The 21377-nt window shown below is 41.8% G+C and overlaps 1 protein-coding gene across 1 annotated transcript in view; it reads left to right on the top strand.

Annotated features, from left to right (window-relative positions):
• LOC117475892 (eukaryotic translation initiation factor 4 gamma 1-like) overlaps positions 1 to 21377 on the top strand; it is a gene marked incomplete in the record, with an annotated part of 62371 nt that overhangs the window by 20122 nt on the left and 20872 nt on the right. The window contains 7 exon segments of the mRNA XM_034122233.1: positions 4271 to 4566; positions 11591 to 11683; positions 14452 to 14521; positions 15388 to 16692; positions 17953 to 18041; positions 19345 to 19534; positions 20442 to 20575. Coding sequence (XP_033978124.1) covers positions 4271 to 4566; positions 11591 to 11683; positions 14452 to 14521; positions 15388 to 16692; positions 17953 to 18041; positions 19345 to 19534; positions 20442 to 20575 — 2177 coding nt within the window.

Here is a 21377-nt window from a genome sequence, read left to right as displayed (position 1 = left end):
CAATGCAACATGTATGTTCGGCTGGATCACATGCAGATTCTGTAAATGGAGGGAGAGAGAGAGGAAGTCGGGGGGGAAAGGAAAGGAAAGGAAAGGAAGTGAAAGGCAGGGGAGGAATCAGGAAGGTCAGAGGGAGGAGCGTCAGGGAGACACGCTGGAAGAGGGAGGGCTGAATGTTAAAAGCAGTCATTCTGAGAGGGCACCTGTAGAGAGGACAGGAAGGAGTCAGAGAGGGGGTTTCTGTTCAAACCCCCTCTCCTTTTCCCGTCTAGTTTTTTTTGCATTCAGAAAAAGGAATTCAGTGAGCATGGGGAACCGAGGGTCTCGAGAGCCGGAGGACTCTGAGGGTAGGTGTTTGCCCACCTCCTCCTCTCCTTTTATCTCTCCTAATCTTTGCACTTTGTGAGTCATATCTCGAGACAAAGTTCTATGACTTCGTCCAAACAAAAGTCTCGTTCTGGCTTCTATTCTCCCTGTCCCTCTCTGTTTCTGTCTTCTCTCCCTTTCCCTCTCTGTTCCCGTCTTCCCTCCCTGTCCCTCTCTGTTTCTGTCTTCCCTCCATGTCCCTCTCTGTTTCCGTCTTATATTCTCCCTCTCTCTCTGTTTTCTGTCTTCCCTCCCTGTCCCTCTCTTTCCCTCTCTCTCTGTTCCCGTCTTATATTCTCCCTCTCTCTCTGTTCCCGTCTTCCCTCCCTGTCCCTCTCTGTTTCTGTCTTCTCTCCCTTTCCCTCTCTGTTTCTGTCTTCCCTCCCTGTCCCTCTCTTTCCCTCTCTGTTTCTCTTTCTGTCTTCCCTCCATGTCCCTCTCTGTTTCCGTCTTATATTCTCCCTCTCTCTCTGTTTCTGTCTTCCCTCCCTGTCCCTCTCTTTCCCTCTCTCTCTGTTCCCGTCTTATATTCTCCCTCTCTCTCTGTTTCTGTCTTCCCTCCCTGTCCCTCTCTTTCCCTCTCTGTTTCTCTTTCCGTCTTCCCTCCCTGTCCCCCTCTGTTTCCGTCTTATATTCTCCCTCTCTCTCTGTTTCCGTCTTATATTCTCCCTCTCTCTCTCTGTTTCCGTCTTCCCTCCCTGTCCCTCTCTTTCCCTCTTTCTCCTGCGCTCTCTTCCCCCAGCCGGTGTGTTTTTTTTTTGACTATATTTAGGCCGTGCTGCTGCTGGTCAACAATGCAGACTCAGTAATGTGAGTTAGAGTGAGTGTATGCAGAGGGGGAGAGCAGGAGAGAGAGGCCTCTGGTAAAGGGGAAGAAAAGTCCTCAGAGGCCTTTTTGAAAGTGGGTTGCAACTGGTTCTAAGCTGTAGCTAAAGCCTGGTACTGTCAGTGGACAGTTTGGGTTAAAACACAGGAACCTTGGATTTCTCTGGGGTTTCTGTCATATTGCCAGCAGATTTATTGACAAGGCTGTTTCATGGTCTGAAGGGCACATCTGTAAGGTCTTAAATATAGATATTTTACAGCAGCACAATACTTTAACTATTGCAGAGACCAGTAAGAAGACCAGGTTATGCCACAGAGAGCTGGACAGTTTGGGTTAAAACAGAGGAACCTTGGATTTCTCTGGGGTTTTTGTCATGTTGGCAACAGGTTTTATTTATCTGTAAGGTCTTACATTTTAAGAAAAATATCTATTTTAGAGCAGCACAGTACTATAACTACTGCAGAGACCAGTAAGAAAGCCAGGTAATGTCACCGAGTGATGGACAAGTTGGACCTTGATGAAGAGTCATTCCCTAATTTGCGTAAACTTGGGATTTTTCTGTCTCTTAGTAGCTCATGTTGGCAGCCGTAATGTCTTAAATATATATATTTTTAGAGCAGCATAGCACTTTATCTATTGCAGAGACCAGTAAGAAGACCAGGTTATGTCACAGAGAGCTGGACAGTTTGGGTTAAAACAGAGGACACTTTGATTATTTTCTGTTCCTGGGTCATGCTGACAGCAGATTTATTGACAAGGCTGTGTCATGTTCTGAGTGGGCCTACCTGTAAGGTCTTAAATATATATATTTTAGAGCAGCACAGTACTATAACTACTGCAGAGACCAGTAAGAAGGCCAGGTAATGTCACAGAGTGCTGCACAGTTTGGGTTATAAAACAGGAAACTGAGGTTTTTGTCATTTTGCCAACAGGTTTATTGACAGAGCCGTTTCATGGTTCGAGGGGCCTTTCTGTAAGGTCTTACATTTTAAGAGAAATATATTAAATTAGGGTTATTTTGTTAGATTATTTAATTCTGACATTGTTATAAGGAATGATGGGTATTGGAGGGAACGGTTCTTTTTGCATCATTATTCTCGTTTTCATTGTCAGTACAAGACTACTTTCTGTGTCTTCCATGTTTGCAGCATATTTATTGACCAGACTAGAGTCTCTTGGTCTGAGGGTTGTACCTGTTAGGGCTTTATCTATTAGGATGAAATATCTAGTGGTCATTATTTTCTCTAATTATGACCTAATTCATGATCGTAAGGAATGTTGCGCATTGGAGGGAATGAACATTTTTGAATAGTTATTCTAGTTTTCTTTGTAAAAATATATTTAAGAAGTCTTTAGATTATTATTGTAGGAAGATATCTACTTAATCAGAATGGTGTTCGACACATTTAACCTTTTAGTCCATATATTTGACAACATTTTAATGATTGTTTGGCGTTATGGTGCCTTTTTAGTGCAACGTCTACTTCTTCTGTAAACATTTGCACATGTAAGGAGCAGTTGAGATTTGCACCAAAGTACAAAGTCAGTGGGAAAATGCAGACGTGATGCACTGATGTCTGTTCAAATAGATAGGGTTAGTTTGCAGGCATTTTAAGACGTCTTACTCCACTGTGATAGTGTTAAGAGACGTGAAAGAACTTGCTAGAAATGATGCAATTGGTGTTTTACATTTTTTTAATATTGATCTTCTCATACTTAACTTCAGTCCAATTACTAGGATTGCATGAAGACATGAGCTTCAAATGGTCCCGTCACAATACCTACTGATACTGAGGGATATTTTGTCCAAGAAAGAGTATTTTATCTACTTGTATACTGTTTGATATTAGGATGATCGTACAGCTCAATCTTTTTTTATCAATACCCTCATGATATTATAATGTTGACCATTGATGCTTTTACTAAATATTTACACAGTTGGAAATAGATGCAGTTTTGATCAATTATCAACAGTATTGTGGATTTAGTGACTAAAATCCACAATAATGTTGGCCTCGCCTCCTGTCCTCACAACTCTTATTAATCCCGGTACCGGACAATTGTTATTTGTTCCTACTCGGAACCGAGTTTTGCTTCCCAACCCTGCCACTGTGCTACACGTCCCGCACTGCCCCGCCCCGTCTAACAGTACAGAAAGCGGCGAGATGCATTTCCTTAGGAATCGACAAGCAGAACCGAAACTAACATTTCTAAACGAACAATGGCGGACACGGACAATTTGCGAATGAGTTCTGCCTTTTGTAAACTGAGTTTATCAATAATTTGTCAATAAATGAGGGCTAAAAACGTCACTTGTCCGCTGGACAAGTCAATTGAAAGATCTACTTGTCCGACATTGTAAATAACACGTCCCGGACGGTGGGACGTGTGCTTTTTCGCACACTGGGTATATTCATATTTTAATGTGTAGTATTCAACCAATGCCTTAAATGTGATACATCCTGAGTTGGCAGTGAGTTCTCTAAATAAGTGCTCTTACCTCACTGTAATGATATTGTACCTTTACTGCGTGCATGCAGCTGTTGCCCTGCAAATCATCGAGAAATGAAACCCGTGCCATAGATACAGATGTCCTCACTATAGCCTGATGGTGCTTTGCAGAACATAAGCGCTGTAATGCTGTTGTGTAAACACTAGGCAAAGTTTATTTATATAGCACCGTTCAACACAAGGCAACTCAAAAATGAAAGACATTAAGAAACATATTATAAAATGGCATTTAAAACACTGTGTGTGTTTTACTATGAACATAAAACTGCAGCTGTTTCCCTGCAAATCTTCAAGAAATGAAACCTTCATACTGTAGAAACCCAAGGACGCTGTAGAATTTGTCAAATATTCTAAGAGGTAAAAGCAACAGAACATGATACAAACATACCATAACTATAGCCTGACGGTGCTTTGCAGAACATAATGCCGTTGTGTAAACACTCACTTTTTGCTGTCGAGAGATTTTGTAATCCTGTGTGTGTTCAACAGCCTGTTTGTGTGAAGTTATGGCTGCAGGATTAAGTCAGTATGTGTTGGTTTACATTGTTCTCTCTGCCTGATCCATAGCAGCGGCCTACTACCCCGCCCAGCCTCAGTTCACCCCCCCGGTGCAGGCGGCGCCCGTCATTATGAACCCGGCTCCTCAGCAGCAGCAGCAGCAGCAACAACAGCAGCAGCAGCAGCAGCAGCAGCAACAACAACAGCAGCAGCAGCAGCAACAGCAGCAGCAACAACAACAACAACAACAACAACAACAGCAGCAGCAACAACAACAGCAGCAGCAGCAGCAGCAACAACAGCAGCAGCAGCAGCCACCTCCACAGCAGCAGCAACACATCGCCTCCAAACGGGAACGCAAACAGGTACAGTAACGCTACACTGAACATCTCTAACATGGCTTATCGAGTGTATCGAAGTCATGTGACCGTGCTGTAGTTCCTTTATAGCCCAATATTAGCCACCTTTAGCTTAGCGGTGGTGACGTGAATTCATGTGACCGTGCCGTAGTTCCTTTATAGCCCAACATTAGCCACAGTTAGCTTAGCGGTGGTGACGTGAAGTCATGTGACCGTGCCGTAGTCCCTTTATAGCCCAACATTAGCCACAGTTAGCTTAGCGGTGGTGACGTGAAGTCATGTGACCGTGCTGTAGTTCCTTTATAGCCCAACATTAGCCACCTTTAGCTTAGCGGTGGTGACGTGAAGTCATGTGACCGTGCTGTAGTTCCTTTATAGCCCAACATTAGCCACTTTTAGCTTAGCGGTGGTGACGTGAAGTCATGTGACCGTGCTGTAGTTCCTTTATAGCCCAACATTAGCCACTTTCAGCTTAGCGGTGGTGACGTGAAGTCATGTGACCGTGCTGTAGTTCCTTTATAGCCCAACATTAGCCACCTTTAGCTTAGCGGTGGTGAAGTCATGTGACCGTGCTGTAGTTCCTTTTATAACCCAACATTAGCCTCCTTTAGCTTAGCGGTGGTGAAGTCATGTGACCGTGCTGTAGTTCCTTTTATAGCCCAACATTAGCCACCTTTAGCTTAGCGGTGGTGACGTGAAGTCATGTGACCGTGCCGTAGTTCCTTTATAGCCCAACATTAGCCACCTTTAGCTTAGCGGTGGTGACGTGAAGTCATGTGACCGTGCTGTAGTTCCTTTATAGCCCAACATTAGCCACCTTTAGCTTAGCGGTGGTGACGTGAAGTCATGTGACTGTGCCGTAGTTCCTTTATAGCCCAACATTAGCCACCTTTAGCTTAGCGGTGGTGACGTGAATTCATGTGACCGTGCTGTAGTTCCTTTATAGCCCAACATTTGCCTCCTTTAGCTTAGCGGTGGTGGTCATATAGCCCAGTTTCAGCTCACCACAAGTACTAACATTTCATAATCAGAATGGACTACCCTGCTGACTTATATTTAATTAACATAGTGGAAACGTTAACAGGAAACTAACATGGACTCAAAACGACAGATTATCTAAAATGGAATCTAACAAGGTAACCTCCCCTTCTAGGTAATAGAGAAACATTTAACTTTGTGATTAACTAAGACACTTAATAGTTGCAGATACTAAGTTATACTAACAGAAGTCAATACACACAGGACAGAAGAAAAAAAGAATAAATACAGTTCAATGAAAAGCCACATTTAAAAATATATTTGTTTAGTTTGCTCACGGCTCTTTTCCCTCATTAATCCAATGTTGTTAGCTCACCAGAGTCATTGCAGTCGGTCTGGAGAGGACTTGGGGTCACTCTGGACTCTTGCTGCAGGTTTTAGTTTACCGATTGAAGCATAGAGTGTTGAACTTGACCTTAACTCGCTGTAAGAGAAAGCGGCTGAACGACATATTCCAGGTCCACAGTATGTCTAGTGTTTCCTTGTTGCTCTGCAAGAGGGCCCTGGCCTGGTATGTGGTAGCTCGCTGTGAACTGAAGCCTCTCGTGTAATCATAGTTCTCTCTGTAATGCTGGTTAGATCTGAGCAATCTATTTCTATTTACAGATTCCTTATAACCTCTTTTTTAAGCGGCTATAAAAAATGTAGTCTTCTGCACAGTTAAGTTTTGTATTTCTCAGAGTCGCTCTTTTATTTCACCCTCGTCATCTGTGGGAAAGGGAACTGAAGCCGTAGTTTGTGCCTCTTGTGTGATCATAGTTTACATAGACATCTTTGTGAGGCCGGTTTGAATTCAAGATATAGTCATTTCCAGACTTCATATATACGCTTCTATAAAAGTCTTAAAATCTTCAGTCATCTGCAACTTTTTCTAGATCTCTCCGGAGTGTTTTACGATCTTCATCTTTGCAAAAGTCTCAAATGCAAACATGAGGCACAGACTTCAGCTATTTGAACATGGCTCTATTTGCCCAGTTTTTCCTCTCCTTGACCTCTTTGTCGACTAAACTAGATTGGGCTAGCTTTGAGCTTTTGTCACTGTCGGACTCATCGAAGCTTTTTCTTCATCGTGGAGGGTGAGAAGTAAAAGGTCATTATCTGATTTCAGGAATCCATTAGGCGCGTTCACACCGCAGTACTTTTCCCACTTTAGTTCCGATATAATTCTTAAATGTCGCGTTCACACCAAAAAGAGCCGGAACTAAAATTAGTTAATGGGAACCTTTTTACCCCTTTTTCCGTCCCTGCTAGAGAGCAGGGACTTTCGTGGGAGAAAAAGGTTCCTATGTCTGATTGGCTGGGCGGATTGCAAACCACGCCCCGTAAAACTCCCAAAAAGTTTTGTGAAGCCGCCATTTTATTATCCTCGCATTAGCATTATTAGCATTAGCATTCGCCCAGCGCACAAACGCAGAGAGACTGACTTATGGCAACACAAAAGAAAACATGGGAGCGGTGGAGATGAGGAGGTGTCGGTGTTCTGGCGATTTACTCGGAAAGCTTCAGTCGAAGCTGCTGGGAGTCCCAGCAGCTTCGACTGAAGCCAGTCCCCAACTCCGGGGACTTCGGGTGGCAGTATACGCCGTGAAGTTGTTTGCGGCCTGCCAGTAAACCCAAAGCAGAAGAAGAAGACGTGACGTCAGCGGCTTCATTTGCCTAATCCTCCCCCAGGGACTTATTCCGGTGTGAACGCGATCTGTACTGAGTTCATGAGAACTAAAGAGTTCTCATGAACTCAGTTCTGATGAACCTTTGTGGGAAAAGTACTGCGGTGTGAAAGCGCCTAATGACTCGTCTGTCCATCCCTTTTTCTATTTTAAAGGAATATGATGTTGGTGTGAAATGCTGGCACTCTGCTTTATTAAACCTAAATTATATGAAAACCATGTTTCTACCATTACATTGCATTTAGCTGACGCTTTTATCCAAAGCGACTTACAATAAGTGCATTCGACCAAGAAGATACAAACTTGAAGAAAACAGAATCATATAAGTACATCAGGTTTCATAGAGCCAAAACATTTCAAGTGCTACTCAACAGGCTTTAGATAAGCCAGTCCTTTGTTAGTAGATAAGTGCTTTGTTAGTAATTTTATTGCTCGAAGTGAAGTCGCTTCAGTCTGAGCCAGAAGATGTGTAAGCTTTCTGCTGTCCTGATGTCAATGGGGAGCTCATTCCACCATTTTGGAGCCAGGATTGCAAACCCACGTGTTTTTGCTGATGGGAACTTGGGTCCCCCTCGCAGCAGACACACAAGTAGAACTGAAGTTTAGTGAAATGACTGACTACATTATGGCAGCAGAAAGTGTATTTTATCGTCATCAAACATTCAGGGAGTCATTTTAAACAATATCAGTACAAAAAAGACACTTTAAAGTTGAACTATCATTCTTTTAATGGTGCCTTTTGTGTTTTATGTCAACTAAACCTAGCTTTAAGCTTCTGCCACCATTTTGATTGCATTGATTATGTTTTCTTTGGAGGTTTAAATGGGACCGTCTTCATTTGTTTCCCAATCCAATGTTTCCTTTGTTGAAAGAGATAAAACATCATTCAGGCTTAGTAGAGGGTCCATTCCTTAATAATCCATTACCGGGGAATAGCTGCAGGTTATGCATGATGTCAGGACCCTCTCACTTTGTGACTCGACTGCTTATCAGCCACTTCTGTCACCTAAGGGTGGACTTTGGTCCCTTTCCATTGGTCCCTGCTGATGCTATAACACGATCAATGTCTACGTCACACACAATGTAAAACTCCTGAAAAACATTCTCACTGAAGAGACTTCCAATTATTTGCCCTAGACTTCTGCTTTCAGACGTAGTTAATTATGAAGTTATTACCCTATCTGATAATAATCCAATGCAGAGGCAATCATGTAATATAATACATTATTTTATATATATTACATATTTATATATGTATTTTTATATAGTCTTAAAGTTACAACCGGCCCTTTGAGTGCAGCCATAATGCTGACGTGGCCTGCCATGAAATTGAGTTTGACACGGCTGGTTTAGGCCTTAAACATCATCACACACATCACCTGCAGCCTCCCATGGTGCAGTTAACTCCACACTGACGATGTACAGGGTCTTTTGTGAGGTTGAACACGTGATCAGATCTCGCCTAAGATTGGTTGTGATTATCTCCATCGTAAAAAGAGGAGGTGCTGATCGACGTAAAACCTGCATTTTACAGTCCTGAGCTGTGTCCTTTAGGTTCGACTCCCTTCTTACAAAAGGCTTTTTAAGGACTTGTCCTGCTGTAACTAATGGTGCAAAAGTAATGGTGTTTGACCACCCTGATGTTTGCTCTCCTTCCTCCCAGGATAACTGAACGCTAGTTGTCGGAGAACCTGTTCCTGACTAGTTTTGCAGACAGTCAGGATTTTTACTGTAGAGTTGCCGGTGATTGGCAGAGAGGACATGATGGATCTTCTTCAGACCATTTTAGTTTAGGTTAACAGTGGTCAGCACACTTTAGGTGGCTCTGATGATGAAGCTAAGTCGGCCTCCTTCTATATGCCAAAGATCCCTCCAGAACAATTTAATAAAATGATCATTGTGGGCTTTTTGAGAGAATCTGTGCCAGACACGTTTGTTGTGTTAAGTCGATTTGTAGCTCGGGATGGATCGGCAGCACATACGTAGCCTTTAACAAATATTGTGCATCCTGAAATTAAATATTGCGATTTAGATTAATTCTGCGACCCGAGTGTACTTGTATCGGTTTTCCTCCTGTTAAACCATTTTAATAGTGGCTGCCTTTTTGGTTTTATGATCTGTGAAGCCAATTGTTAGCATTTTCTTTTAAGTTCAACTAAGGTTTGGGATATTTTTTTTTGTCACAGCAGCATGTTAAAAGACTTAAAACGTGACAATAGACGCATAAAACAAATAGAATAAGTGCAGAGCAAGCACGAGGGTTTCTATATCTGTGACTTGATGCCTTTTTCTAAATATTCTGTCACCGATTCAGAATGAAACTTCACACACTATGCTTCGTGGAATAAACCATGAGATCAAATCAGTTTTAAAACCATTCAACATGTACTTTCAACACGGATAAGAACTCCTAAAACACGTCCACTGTCAGTTATAAGCTCCATAAAGACTCTTACCATTCAATAAAAGTGAGACTATAGTTTGTTTGAGATCATCTGTAAACAGTAAGAACATATTTCAGATAACATATCCGCCATTGTCACAGAGTCTTCCACCATTTCTGGTTACGGTCAAAAGTCCTAAAATGCATCCTTTGTCAGTTATAAGTGTAAGAGTGTTGTTTGTACCACTTGACATAATCTATAAACAGTTAGAAATGATTTCTGATAACATATCGGCCATTCTTGCCCTTACAGAGTTAGCTGCAACCCTTTCCCCCACTCTTATCCCTTTTTTAACAAGCTGGTTACGGTCAAAAGTCTCTGCAAAATTGCCCCCTTTTCTGCTCTGTGTGTCAGAGGAAAAAGACCCATGGGAAGGAGGAGGGGGGGGGGGGGGGTGGTGAAGGACATGTCAGCACATAGCTCAGCTCCACGTGGCCACCATCTCCTCCCCCTTTTGAGCCGGAAGGGCTAACCAACCCTCCCCTTCCTCTCAAAAAGGGGTGAGCTTGAAAAAAAAAAAAATGATATATCCGAGGAAGCGCCCTGCAGGATGACAGGGCAAAGAATGAGGAAAAGGGGGAGTTTCTTCGGCTAGCTGCTGCTCATTTGATGATTTTCTTTCTCCCCCCCCCCTCCTCCTCTGCCTTTGCACCTCGTTCACTCCCCGGCCCCTTTAACTGTCTGTTAGCCTCTGTGGGAGGGGCAGCACATTCCAGTGCCATAGCTTTACAAGGCCACTCGCGTTATCCTATTTTATTTTTTTTCTTTCCTCCCCGATTCTGCTTGGACAGTTATTCAAGTAGCGAGCGAGTGAGCTAGCAGGCGTACTGACAGTCAGGCCCCGGCTAAGTGTAGATGTGTGAGCTATGCTGAGTTAAAGTTACAAAACTTGTGGAGCTGCTTTGTGGAGTTTAAAGTCCAGCGGCTGGATCACTCAGCCCACAGCCCCAGGATGAGAGAGGCCTGTTAAGGTTAGTAATGCTTCCGAAATGGAGAAGGGGGGTGTAGATTTGAAAGGTCAGTGACGACGAGCAAATATTTCTTAAAGTCCAACTGTAGGCCTGTAAACTTTTCCATTTGAATAATTGTCCGGTGTGTGTGTGTGTGTGTGTGGCGGTGGCTCATAGCATGACAGCTCTTTAAGTATGTGGAGTGAGAGTGAGAGGAAAAAGGAGAGCATGTGTTTGTAATGTAATGGCACTCCTTGGTAATTGATTAGATCTGTCTGTCTGTGTGTGTGTCTCTCTCTCTGTCTGTGTGTGTGTCTCTGTGTGTCTGCTTTTTAAAAAAAAAAGTAAATCCAAACACAAGTCTTTGGTGACAATCAGACGGATGCACATTGTGTGCAGCCGAGGAATTTGCATAGCGTGTACAGTTTGGATTTTCTTTTCTGCGTGCCTCAGTGTTCACAATGTGAGATATTTAGCTTTCATTGAATCAGGCAGCGGCCAGTCACCAAAAAAGGCTGACCATGTAAGCGTTGCATCATGGGAACGCTACTCTTACATGTTGCTGTCCTCAGGCTGAACGGTTGAACCCTTTCACTCGCATTCACATTCATTCATTCTACTTTTTTTACTTGGATTATATTGAATTTCACCTCGAATCCGGTTGCTCTTATTCCCTTTATGTGTATATTGGTTGCTTCACATGACTGTATTTTAAGTGTTACCATGCAGATATTATTACATTTAAGATCTAATTGTTGCATTGCCAGGTTATTCTGTATTGTATTGAATAGAAAATGTGTATTATGGCATTCTCTTACATGCTTCTGTCGTCTCCCTGACACATTTTAACTTCCTAACTCTCACACACGGATTCACTTCTTCTATTCTGTACCACCTGTAACCATACGTGTCGTCTCCTTTTCCTCCACAGATCAGAATAAGAGACCCTAACCAAGGAGGTCGGGATATTACAGATGAGATTATGTCCGGGGGTCGCAGCGGCTCGACCCCAACCCCACCACAGGTGAGCTTCAATAAGTGCCAACACAGCAGAAACACTAGCACACTGCTTCAGTTTCACCTTTTATTTTTAGACGCATGTATAAAAAAGATTCAGGCAAATTGTAAAATGTACATTTAGTGAAATGACTCACTAACTGTCATGTGTATCTTGTGCTTTTTACTTAAGCTAGGGGATGCAACACGTGTCCATTTGGAAGGTTTTAATAGCCTAATTAGATAAAATATAATTGTCATCTTATTTAAATGTGTTTAATACAATTGTTTTATAAATAATTACCTTATTTTTGTTAATTCAACAACCAATTTGTTGAATTTAGGCAATATACTAAAAGCATATACTTTAATATCTGCTGCTACTTTGCTCCTGTACTTTTGACACCAATGATATGTAAATTAAGAAATAGGAGTTTAGGTTAAAGACTGACCACAAATCATACTTTTCTTATATATTCTACTGTATATAAATATGGGTTACACAATATGTTATTTATCATCACCTCAATGGTGAATTGTAACTCAGAGATGACTTAGGTTAAATAATATAAGTAGAAAAAGTCCCTTAAAGCGTTCCTATCATCCTTGTAATAAATGGTGCCTTGTCTCTTCAATGTTCAATAGTTCCGTATGTTTTTGTATTTTAGATGTTCTCTTAAGTCATATCTATACCATGATTCCCAAACAGAGCTCACCTCTAACAAGAGATTCAGGCAAATTGTACAATTAAATCCAAGTGTTATGACTCGTATGCTTCTTTGACTTTCCATTAGGGCTGCACGATATTGGAAAAAACTGACATGGCGATATATTTTGCGATATGAAAAAATACAGGAATTGAAGAAATTACATTTTTTTTTGTCTGCAAACCATCCTTTCTTGAACTTTAATGCTAAACAATTGGTATTCTTTTTAACTATATTTAACCGGATGAAGGATTTTAGTCACGGACGTCTGGATCTTAAGTTATCAGAGCAACAAGCTGAGCTAGCTCGGTTAGCAGCGCCGAACTGCCCTGGAGAAACACATGAAACTACTTTATTCAGTGTTTTTACCCTTTAATCACCGGGTCCGTTTGCTTTGGAGATTTGATTGTGATTGGTGGATTGCTGTCACTCACTCAAGTACCCCTGACATGAGAGCCGCGCCAGTTTTCCTTTTTGTAGCAAGCAGCAAAAGAATTGTAACATGACGTGTTTGAGTTAATTTGCCTACTTAATATCGCACGTCCTAACGAAATGTAAATGTGACTATCGCGATTATCGTCACGACACGATATATCGTGCAGCCCTACTTTCCATATGTAAATTAGGGTTTGTAAAATATCATTATGTTTGTCACAATGTCAACCTCAAGGACTGTGAATTTAGAAAATGGCACTTTTTAATGTTACTATCATTCTTTATTTTATTTGTTATATTTTAACAGGATTTTGAAAGCAGCAGAACTGATTTCATTTTAATATCTTTTTGATTATCAATGTAATAACTTCTATTATGAAACTACATTTAAGTGAAATGACTAACTCACTGTCATGTTGCTTTTACTTTTTAAACTTGCATGACAACCACAAAAGACTGTGATAGCGCTCAGGTACTTTGTTAGTTTATCTGTAGAGGATTAGTAGAAATCGACACAGAAACATGTAGTTTTATTTCGTCCATTAAGTCGTTTTTTAGCACTATATTGAAAGAAGACGCCTACAACACCAACACTTGTGTCTTTTAATTATCCAAAGTGACACCGTTACTGCAATATTCAAATGTTATATACACATATATATATATATATATAACACAAAACGTTCGTCCTGTGTAAACGTCAGCTTAAGTCTATTGTAGCACTTGTATATACAACAGGAATGGACTTGCCTGCGCTCCATATGTTATGGCTTTACTGGGAATGCTGCAGATTTCCATTCCTCAAACACATGTAACACTACGACCTGTCAAAAATCACGCTGATATACGAGTCATTCTAACATGTGGTACATAGATCCAGCAACGTGAATTACTTGCTCCTTCTCAGGGTGTCCGCGGGGTCTTAACAAGTATTAAAAGTTGATAAATTAATTTAGCGAAAATTAAGGCTATTAAAAAGTATTAAACGGCATTTTCCAAGGTATTACATTTTGCAGCTTGTTTTCAATAAGTATATGAATTGTCCAAAGAGGTTGTATTCTACAGTCTGCCTGAATGTAATCATTGCGTAGGTGTGCAGTGTGATTCTGTGTAGTTTATTGATGGCATCCCGTTGGGTTTGACGTCATCTGAACAGGACATCGCACGCTCACTGCTTGATAGCGCGCGGAGGTCCGTTTACGCCGGTTGCTAAGCAACATCGTTATGGGGAAATGCAAGTTTGCGTCCAAATGGTTGGAAGATAAGGAGGAAGGACAATCAATACTGTATATAGTCAATGTGAGGTAAAGTGTGTCGCCAAGGTAACCGGTTAAAACTCCAAGTGGCGATGAGGTCCTAAAATGTATGGAAAGGGTCTTAAAAAAGGTCTTAAAAGGTATTACATTTGACTTCAGGATTCCTGGATATACCCTGTTATATAACTTGATAATTTAAAGGATAATTGGACGGTTAAAAACAGTTTTTCAGAGGAGGCGCCGTGGGAAATGTAGTCTTTTATACTCTCGTTGACTACAGACGTCACGATTAGGTGGCCTTTCTTATAAAAACAACGTACTGGCTCTAACAGTTAGTTTTGTGTTCACTGATGATGTAATTCTTACTTTCTTTCTGGTGTGTTTTGTGTCTCCTTCAGTTATCAGACAGTCCGACGGTTCAGGCAAACGGTGAGAGCGTCACATCTGCTGCAGCGCTGGTTAGACCTGGTGAGTTCACACAGGACTTTTTACAAGTACAATTTCACAATTATTGTTTGAATATTGCTGATATAACAAGATCTGACTAGGCTGCAACTGACAAATGCTTTCTCAAGTCATTATTTGGTCTATAAAATTGTGGAAAAGAGTCATATCTTTGGTATTTGGACTGACAAAACCAGCCATTTAAATACTTCTCCTTAGACTCTGTGAAACTGGGATGGACATGTATTACTATTTTTCCATATTTATACATCAAATGATTAAACAAGAACATAATCAGCAGATTAACTTTTGTTAAAAAACATTAAGTTTCAGCCAAAATCTGAATATTTAGGTGATTTTGAAAAAGTCAGAATTTTTAGGTGATTTTGAGAAAAAGTCAGAATTTTGAGATTTTCAGAAAAAAGCCAATATTTTGAGAAAAACTTAGTATTTTGTTCATGACTGGATGTATGATTACCTTCAAGAACTGGTATTCCTCCATCTTGTGACTGTATCACCCTCATGTATATCAGCATGTGAATGACACTGTTCAGGAACTAGTTGAACCAAATGCTCTGTATGTGAAGACTACTTCCACTCTTGAGGATCATAAATACATGTAATAAATAAATAATAAAACATCATATTTTTAGGCGCCTTTCAAGGCACCCAATGTCACCTTACAAGGAATCAAAGAAATACTCTAACAGTACAAATAACAAAACATAAAATAGATACAGGGCAGACGGACCAAATTGACAATACATTTAAAAGTGTTTGGTGTATTGAAAGTCTCTGGGTTGCATGAGGCATCCCGATATTGAAGCTCAAGCCGGTGACGAGTGATACTTTTCTATCATCTTGACATCTTTTTTTCCTGTCCCCTCCAGATGACAGAGGGAGACCTACGCCCCCTCCTCCGTCAAAAACCCCTGAACTTGCTAAAAGCGAACCCCTCCTCACAGAATCTGCCTCCTCTGACACGAACACTACTCCCTCTGAACCCCCTCAAGATCTCCCTCTCGAAACTCTCCCTCTTCCCACTCCTGCACCAACTACCCCTGTTATTGCAGACGTAATGGATGCTCCTCGACCTACCAGAGACCCCACCCCATCTCCCAAATCTGCCCCAGAAGTGCCCGCCTACCCTGCCCCCCTCCCTGCCGCGATACGATCTGCTGCAAAAATCAAGAAAGAAGTGGTGGTGGTGAAGAAGCAGCAAGAAGAAGAAGTCGAAGATGTGCCTCCTCGTTCTCTTTCTACCACGAATGGTGTCGCTGAAGCGGAGCCAGAAAGGCCGTCGGTCGTGGTGCCCCCCGCTCACCTGGAGGCCCCTCTTGAGTCTCCCATTGCACAACCAGAGGAGCTTCGTCTCCCCAATGGCCTCCCACTGCCGGCCCCTCGAGATCCAGAGGTGCCCGAATCTATTACCGCACGCACGACGACAGAGAGAGACGACAGCCCCATCGCCGAACCCGATATCAGCGAAGTGGTAGAAACCCCCGTCACTCAGGCGCCAATTCTCCAAACCCCCCTTTCATCTCCTCCTGTTGTTGAAAAGCCCACACCTGTCGAGGAGACTCCGGTTGAGCTTGTCGAAGAGGAGGAGGAGGAGGAAGAGGAGATGTCCGTTGAACCTGAAGAGGAGAAAGCGCCCGTCGAAACTGATGAGCAAGAAGAATGCCTCGCTCCTACTCAAGTGGAGGTTATTGAAGAATCCCCGGTGCCAGATCCTGCAGAAACGGTACCAGTTGTAGCGGAAAGTGTTGAAGAAATGGAGCTGACTCCTCCCCCTCACACAGAAGAGGCATTGACTCCTCCCCCCATAATAACAGAAGAGGTATTGACTCCTCCCCCTCCCGCAGAAGAGGAATTGACTCCTCCCCCTCCCACAGAAGAGGCATTGACTCCTCCCCCTCCCACAGCAGAAGAGGAATCGACTCCTCCCCCTCCAACAGAAGAGGCATTGACTCCTCCCCCTCCCACAGAAAAGGCGCTGACTCCTCCCCCTCCCACAGCAGAAGAGGCATTGACTCCTCCCCCTCCCACAGCAGAAGAGGCATTGACTCCTCCCCCTCCCACAGCAGAAGAGGCATTGACTCCTCCCCCTGCCACAGAAGAGGATAGGGAGGAAACTGAAACTCCGCCTCCTCCACAGACGCTCCCCCCTGCCCTGGTAGAAGCTACTATGCAAGGTAAGTTTATAGGTTTATAGTTTTATATATAGGTTTTTAATGCAGCCTACCCTGAGTTAATACTTTATTTTGAATTTTTAGTTACAATAAAGCAAAGACACACACAATATACAGTAAGTAGATACCCGAAACCTTTACGTGGCGTACAAGAGAAAGAAAAAAAAAAAGCTGGCTATTACATTGACAATTCCTGAGAATAGTCTAAAGCTGCCAGTCCACAGCATCGTAGACCTAAGGGTAACCCACTACCAACAAATATATATATATATCCTGAGATCCTTTAACCGTGCCTTATCATTTCACTTTTAGCTGCAGCCAGTATTTTATCGCTTATTAAATGTGCTATACAAATAAACTAACCTTAACCTTATAGGGAAGCACCAATTTCTCAGCCAATACCAGAATGACTCTTTAGACCACATGTGTCAAACTCAAGGCCCGCAGGATCATTTCTAATTACTATTAGATCTGGCCCGCTGGTATATTGCACGCACACCTTCACTCAATCCTGAGGGTCTCCTCAGCTCAGAGCCTGACCCCAAACATTGATGACCTTGCACCCGAGATGAGATGCCAAGTATCTGGCTTGAACTAGCATCACAGAGCAGCACACTGAGTTTACATGGATGTTTCCTTCTGCACTTTTTCTCTCACGACAACAGGGCATGTTTGGTTTGTTCTTTGAGGGAAATAGTTTTTTTGAAGCTGTTGTTGGCCTGTGGAAACATTTAATCATAAGAAATGAATGCAACTGATTATTTAATGTTGTTTTTATAGGCAATAATTTAAGCTTTGTTAGTTCCAGGTTTAATATGTGCAATAAGTTCATTTCAATAAGTTGTGCAATAAACATTGAACCAGTCCGGCCCTCGACTAGCACCCATTTTTTAGTTTGACACCCCTGCTGTAGCCGATGCTCACACATGAAAGGAAACTCCCTTTAAAGTTAAAGTAGATCGCCCTCACTCTCCTCAAAAATGACGGTTTATCCGACCTCTGCACACATGGCCAACCAAAAATAGATTATTATTGCTGCCTGTCAGCTTATTTGCTGATGTGAGACAGTAAATGAAAAACATTATAATTATCTTGTCGACAAATTCCTCAGATACCAAAAGATACCCATTAATTTGTGAGAGTTCAATATGGGTAGAGCTCTAGTTACAACACGATACTACATGTGGTTAATATCTCTGAATCTTCTCTCAGATTATGTTTGTGTTGATCTGAGGCTCATTGTGTTCGACTTCCTTCCTTCAGCTGCTGTGTCTGTGCCAAAGAAGAAGCGGAAGATGAAGGATCTGAACAAAAAGGAGACCGTGGGCGACCTCCTCGATGCCTTTAAAGAGGTGTGTGTGTGTGTGTGTGTGTGTGTGTGTGCAGGAATGCAGTTAATAATTCATTTCAAAGCTTGCACAGCGTTTTATGATCCCTACAGTCACCTCAACGTGCCCTCATTTGATGCTAAATGACTTATTTCCAAGAAAATCATCAGCACATCTCTCTGTTAAACACAAGACTTAACGAGGTGCTTTGATATGAGTCTTTGTAAAGGTATTCAGTTTTACCGATTGTGTCGCTTAATTCAACTGATCGATTGTGTTCGTGTCTCCCGTGACCCGTTTCAAGTTCAAATTATATAACAACTACGCTCTAGTTTCTTGTAATCGGAACAAGGCTTCATGATATCTTCCACAACAGCTGTATAAACACTACAAAACTGATTTTGACCATTTTAGCCAAGTCTGAAGGTCTCTAAAAAAAAAAAGTGTATAATTTGGTGTTGGGGTCTGGGGAGACCCAGCAGAAATGTTTTGGGTGACTCGAGGTCAAATTTGGCCCAATCAAGATTCATCGTGCACAAACTTATCTCGTGCCCTCATTGGTCATGTGCGCGTTCGTGTGTGTTGGAGGAGGGGCTCTGTGAGGAAGTGGGAGATTTTTTCCAGCTGTGTATTTTCAAATTCTAGCGCACTCGAGCTGGTTTCTCCAAAATTACCTACCCCACCTTTAAGATATTATTTATGTAGCCTTCCTATCAATTGTTTTCAAGCTCAATAATTATAAACAAAGATAATATTTGACTGGAATTTCTCCCATTCATCGGCATCTTCCCGAACACATTCACCTGCACCAACTTTGTCTAATTGAAACCCTGATTTTTGAGATATCAGTCTGACCTAGTAGGGCTGCACGATATATCGCGTCGTGACGATAATCGCATTATGCGCATGCGCGATATTATTTTTTTTAGGACGTACGATATTAAGTAGGCAAATGAACTCAAACACGTCATGTTACAATTATTTTGCTGCTTGCTACAAAAGGAAGGCTCTGCATGCACAGCAAACCACCAATCACAATCATTCTCGATCAAATCACAGCAGGATAACCGAGAGCTTGTTGCTCTGATAACTTAAGATCCAGTTCTAAGTCCGTGACTAAAATCCTTCATCCGGTTAAATATTGTTAAAAAAATACCAATTGTATAGCATTAAAGTTCAAGAAAGGATGGTTTGCGGACAAAGAAAACTGTCTTTTCTTCAATTCCTGTATTTTTTCATATCGCAGGGGAAGAAAAATATCGCAATGTCAGTTTTTTAACAATATCGTTCAACCCTAGTCTGACCTTTTCTCCCTTCTTTCCACCAGGAGCAGGTAGTGGTTCCTCCTGAGCCTGAACCAACCCCCGTCCCAGAGAAACCCCCCGTCGTCTCCACTCCTGCCCCAGAGGATCCGGATATGACGTGGGAGGACAAGGAGGACAAAGAAGGCAAGATGGACGCTGAAAACACCAAGCCGGATCCCAACAACCCTGACAAAAAGTACCAGTACAAAGAGGGTGGGTCTCTGAACCTTGAGCTGCCATCTTATCTCTCATCAGCTACGTTTGTGTTTGCTTTGTTAAACACCTGGGAGTGGCGTGTGTTACCTGACTGCTGTGGGAAATGATAGATATGTGATGGTAGAGCATGATGTTTGAACAATAAGCTCAAGAAGGAGAAGCTTGAACAAGAGGGATTTAAGTTAAAGTCATGACTAGGGTTGCAAAAGTTTGGTAAATGTCCAAATTAGGCGTGGGAGTTTTTGAATTGCTTGATAGATAGATTGTGGTGAATTTAGCAAATTATTTGATATTTGTTCAGTACGTTTGACTTCACAATGCTCTAGAGTTATAGGAGACATTTGTATCTTAATCTGCAAAAACAAGCTGTGTAAGGCAAGGCAAGTTTATTTATATAGCACCTTTCAACACAAGGCAATTCAAAGTGCTTTACAAAAATGGAAGACATTAAGAAAATGGCATTTAAAATCAGTTATTAAAAATAAAAGATAATAAAATAAACATTAAAATAAAAAATACATGGATAAAAGTTACAGTGCAGTTTAAGATATGAATAGTTCAATTAAAAGCAGCGGCAAAAAGAAAAGTCTTCAGCCTGGATGTGTGTAGGATTTTGAAAAGTCAACGTTGTGAATGAAGTATTGGTTACAGTCCTAGTTAGTAATACAAATGTCAGCGCTTTTATCAGGTGCTTTACAATGGTAAAAAGATACACATTTGAATTAGAAATCAAGCTTATAAAACAACATAAGAACACATCGATAATCACACATTAAAAGCCAGTCTGAAAAAGGTGAGTTTTGAACAGTGTCTGAAAGGTGGTTGTTGTGTTGTGGGAGTGAGTTTCAGATATTTTCAATAAACGAATGTTCTGGTAATTTTTATGCTTTGGTTTCTCTTTTAGAAAATTGGAAGCCGATCGACCCAGAGCAGAAGAAGCACTACGACAGAGAGTTTCTTCTGGGTTTCCAGTTCAAGTCCGCCAGCATGAACAAGCCTGAGGGTCTGCCAGCCATCAGTGATGTCGTCCTGGACCAGGTGCAAACCCCTCGCAATAAAACGCATACACACACAGTGTTGCATAGTTTCTCCTATGTCGATGATTTGTAAAACCATGGAGGCAGTTAGGGATGGGAACGATTTTATTTTTTTTGTTGGGAGGGGTGCCTAAGTTGATTACATATTATCAAATGGAATAATTCAATGTATACGACAGTGCCATAGCTAAATGTGTTAGGTCTAAAGGTGTGTTTTGCTCCGCTCACCGGTCCCTCACAGCGGGCAGAGCTGCAGGTGCTGATCTCTCTCTCTCGCGTCCGGTTATACTTCACACGCGTTTATGTCCAAATCCATCAGATCTAGCTAGTTCTAGCTAATGATATGGCTGCTGCCCCTCCCTACACGCAGACCACGCAGACTCAAACCTCATCTTATGCCCAAATTCCAGCTGAGAGGGTCTTCTCTACAGCTGGCCTGATTGTGAATCGCCTCCGCACCCGCCTCTCCCCTGAGCATATAGACATGCTCATATTCTTAAACAAGAATGAGTATTGAATAGCTGCATTAATCGGTTAACCGTTTTTTTGGTGGTCGAATATACATTTGCTTTCAAATTCCCATCCCTAGAGGCAGTAAATGTGAAGGGAGGTTATGCTTTTGAACAAATACCCGTGTGGTTTTGTAATAAAGAAATGCATAGTGTGACGTGGTTCTATTTGTCCGTTTGAAAACATAGGCTTAGTCGGTTGATTTAAGCTCCACAACTTTATTTATAACGGCAACAAAAAAAATATATACTGTTTGATAAAAGTGAAACAGTATAACTTAAATAAACAAAATC

This window comes from Trematomus bernacchii, unplaced genomic scaffold, assembly GCF_902827165.1.
Source record: "Trematomus bernacchii unplaced genomic scaffold, fTreBer1.1, whole genome shotgun sequence".
In the NCBI taxonomy this organism is placed as follows: Eukaryota; Metazoa; Chordata; class Actinopteri; order Perciformes; family Nototheniidae; genus Trematomus; species Trematomus bernacchii.
Note: the sequence above shows the minus strand (reverse complement) of the source record. Positions and strands in the feature narration are given on the sequence as shown.